The sequence below is a fragment of the Capricornis sumatraensis genome, chromosome 22 (assembly GCF_032405125.1).
Source record: "Capricornis sumatraensis isolate serow.1 chromosome 22, serow.2, whole genome shotgun sequence".
Classification (NCBI taxonomy): Eukaryota; Metazoa; Chordata; class Mammalia; order Artiodactyla; family Bovidae; genus Capricornis; species Capricornis sumatraensis.
This window is the reverse complement of record NC_091090.1, coordinates 15,953,120-15,956,049: the sequence shown is the minus strand read 5'-3', so window position 1 is coordinate 15,956,049 and position 2,930 is coordinate 15,953,120. Positions and strand designations below refer to the sequence as shown.

Here is a 2,930-nt window from a genome sequence, read left to right as displayed (position 1 = left end):
GTCCTCATGAGGACATAGAAGGGATGCACAGAAGAGGGAAGACCACTTGAAGACAACAAAGACAAGAAGAGGGACTTCAGAAGAAACCAACCCTGTCAACATCTTGATCTCAGACTTCTAGTCTCCAGAATTGTGAGAAAAATTGATTTCCATTCCACCAGACTGCGATATTTTATGATGACAGCCCTAGCACAGTGAATACGATTTGTTAAAAAGCTTCTACAAAAAACACTGGAATCCAGAACTTCCATCCAAGCCTATGACAAGACAATATTATTTATAGATGACTCTATAACCATCTTTAGATGTTAACCATTAAAGTGTTTGTTTAAGAAATTACTCTCTCATGCTTAATATGAACATGAGTTTTGGAGTCAGACAGAGGTGGGTTTAAATCCTGACTCAGTCACTTGGAAGTTGTGTAATCTTGACCTCTAAAGACTCAGTTTCCTTGTCTGTAATTTGGACCTAATAATAGCTCCCTCCTAGACATAACTCAATAATTGGCAAGTATATCATAGGCACTCGGTATCTAGTGACTTAAAAATGATAATTAACCAAATTATTCATGCTGGCCTTTTCTGGAAGATGGAATTACAGCAAAATTTTACTGGAATGCTTGAATCAGTTCAATAAACATAGTACTATGTGACTTCTTAAGTCTGGATGAAATGACAGATTATTTTTCAGCAGAAATGTATTGAGTCAAGGGGAATAAAAGAATAAAAATGTCATGAATACAACAGAAAGATAAAATCCAAGAATAGTTGAATTGTCTCAAACTGATTAATAATTAGAATGTATGAAAGTAGGAATTGCTGATTTTTGTCTGGTATTCCCAGAGCCTAATATGACACCTGGAACTTACTATAAGCTCAAAAACTTATGGTTGAATAAAAGAATAAGTGGCCTTCTGCAAGGACAGTTGTACAAATTACATAAAGATAATTCAACCCAAGAACATTTACGCTGAACTGGTGGCTCTGTAGCATTTTGGTGTCATGGAATCAAAACTTTAATTTTAATCTGGGAATTCCTCTTTGGGGAAACAACCTAAGAATATAAGCCCAAAGAGGAAACAAGTGTTATTTTTTTTAATGTCTACAATTGTAGTAATATGCAAATTCCTGCTTCCCCTAAACCATTCTGACCGTCTTCACAGGCCCTCTCACCTGAGTGGCCCAGTGCCTCTTACTTTTTTTTTTTTTAACTGTATAAACTATTTATTCACACAGCACCCACACATTATTTCTTCTTGGACACACCCACAGTGCGACCACGGCGGCCTGTGGTCTTGGCGTGCTGGCCTTGAACACGGAGTCCCCAGAAGTGGCGCAGCCCCCTGTGGGCCCGAATCTTCTTCAGGCGCTCCAGGTCTTCGCGGAGTTTGTTGTCTAGACCGTTGGCCAGGACCTGGCTGTGTTTTCCGTCCTTCACGTCCTTCTGTCTGTTTAAGAACCAGTCTGGGATCTTGTATTGGCGTGGATTCTGCATAATGGTGATCACACGTTCCACCTCGTCCTCAGTGAGCTCTCCTGCCCTCTTGGTGAGGTCAATGTCCGCTTTCCTCAACACCACATGAGTGTATCTTCGTCCCACACCCTTAATTGCAGTGATGGCAAAGGCAATTTTCCGCCGCCCATCGATGTTGGTGTTGAGTACTTGCAAGATGTGCTGAAACTTCTCAGGAATTACTAGAGACATGGCGGCGGCCCCAGCGGCGGCGTGTAGGCCTCCAGTGGAAGAGCCCAGTGCCTCTTACTTCTGAGGCTTTGGGATCAGTTTCCCTCATTAAGACCTATTTGTCTTTTGCCTGCTTATCTTTGGGGCTCTATTCAACCAAGGAATCTGATAAACTGATTTATACTGAGGTGCTAGTGAATGATAATGACTGAGTGTGAGTCCCCTCCTGGATAACAATTGCATTTCAGCATTACCTTACTTTGAAGAATAAGTAATACATTTCAGGCATGTGTCCTGGCCATTGGAGGAAGATATTTTAAGCAGGGGGATTTCCTCAAACCCCTCAAATTACACCATGTAGACAGCTGCCTATCCCACATGATCTGGCCAACTCCTTGGCATCCAGTTATCAGCACTCAGGGGACACGAGAGGAAACAGGTCCGTTCCTCTTCTTAACCAAGCTTGGAAACAGTGGCTGGACTATTTATGTCACTTAAAGGAAAAGGGCATTTACTCTGGAACTTATCCAGAAGACATACATTTCCTGGGCTTAGGTGTAGACTCTCCTCTGCCTAATCTCTGGGGATGGCTGAGTGGTACCTAGATTAACCAAAATGAGTGAGCTCAGATGTGGAAACACTGAGAAGGGAATGGTAACATATCATTAAGCTTCATAGGTGAAAAAGTTCCTAGACATTGATAAGAATTTACATGAGCACACCCATGAGAAAATGTTGAACCTGATAATAAAAAGAGCTACATTTTACCAGGTGTTAACTATATTAACTGTGCTAAAGTAGTTATATATTTTGAAAGATTTAACCCTCTGATATTGAGGAAAATTGGGTTGCTATCCCCATTCCAGATAAAGACACTGAAGCAAAGATAGGTTAGGTGGCTATCTCAGAGTAAATCTGGGATTTGAAGCCAAGTCTTTGAACTCCCAAGTTCTTGGTTGCAGTAGAACCTTAACTGTTGTTCAGTCCCTCAGTCGTGTCCGACTCTGTGACCCCATGGACTATAGTATGCCAGGCTTCCTTGTCCTTCACCATCTCCCAGAGTTTGTTCCAACTCATGTCCATTGAGTCGGTGATGCCATCCAACCCTCTTATCCTCTGTCATCCCCTTTTCCTCCTGCCCTCAATCTTTCCCAACTTCAGGGTCTTTTCAAATGAATTGCCTCTTCACATCAGGTGACCAGAGTTTTGGACCTTCAGCCTCAGCATTCATCCTTCCAATGAGTATT

The 2,930-nt window shown here is 41.9% G+C and overlaps 1 protein-coding gene across 1 annotated transcript; it reads right to left on the bottom strand.

The window, feature by feature from the left end:
- Nucleotides 1-1,218: 1,218 nt before the first annotated feature.
- LOC138069475 (small ribosomal subunit protein uS13-like) lies at nt 1,219-1,723 on the bottom strand. The gene has a single exon (XM_068960790.1). The coding sequence runs from the start codon at nt 1,702-1,704 to the stop codon at nt 1,246-1,248; it is 459 nt and encodes a 152-aa protein (XP_068816891.1). The 5' UTR covers nt 1,705-1,723; the 3' UTR covers nt 1,219-1,245.
- Nucleotides 1,724-2,930: the final 1,207 nt, after the last annotated feature.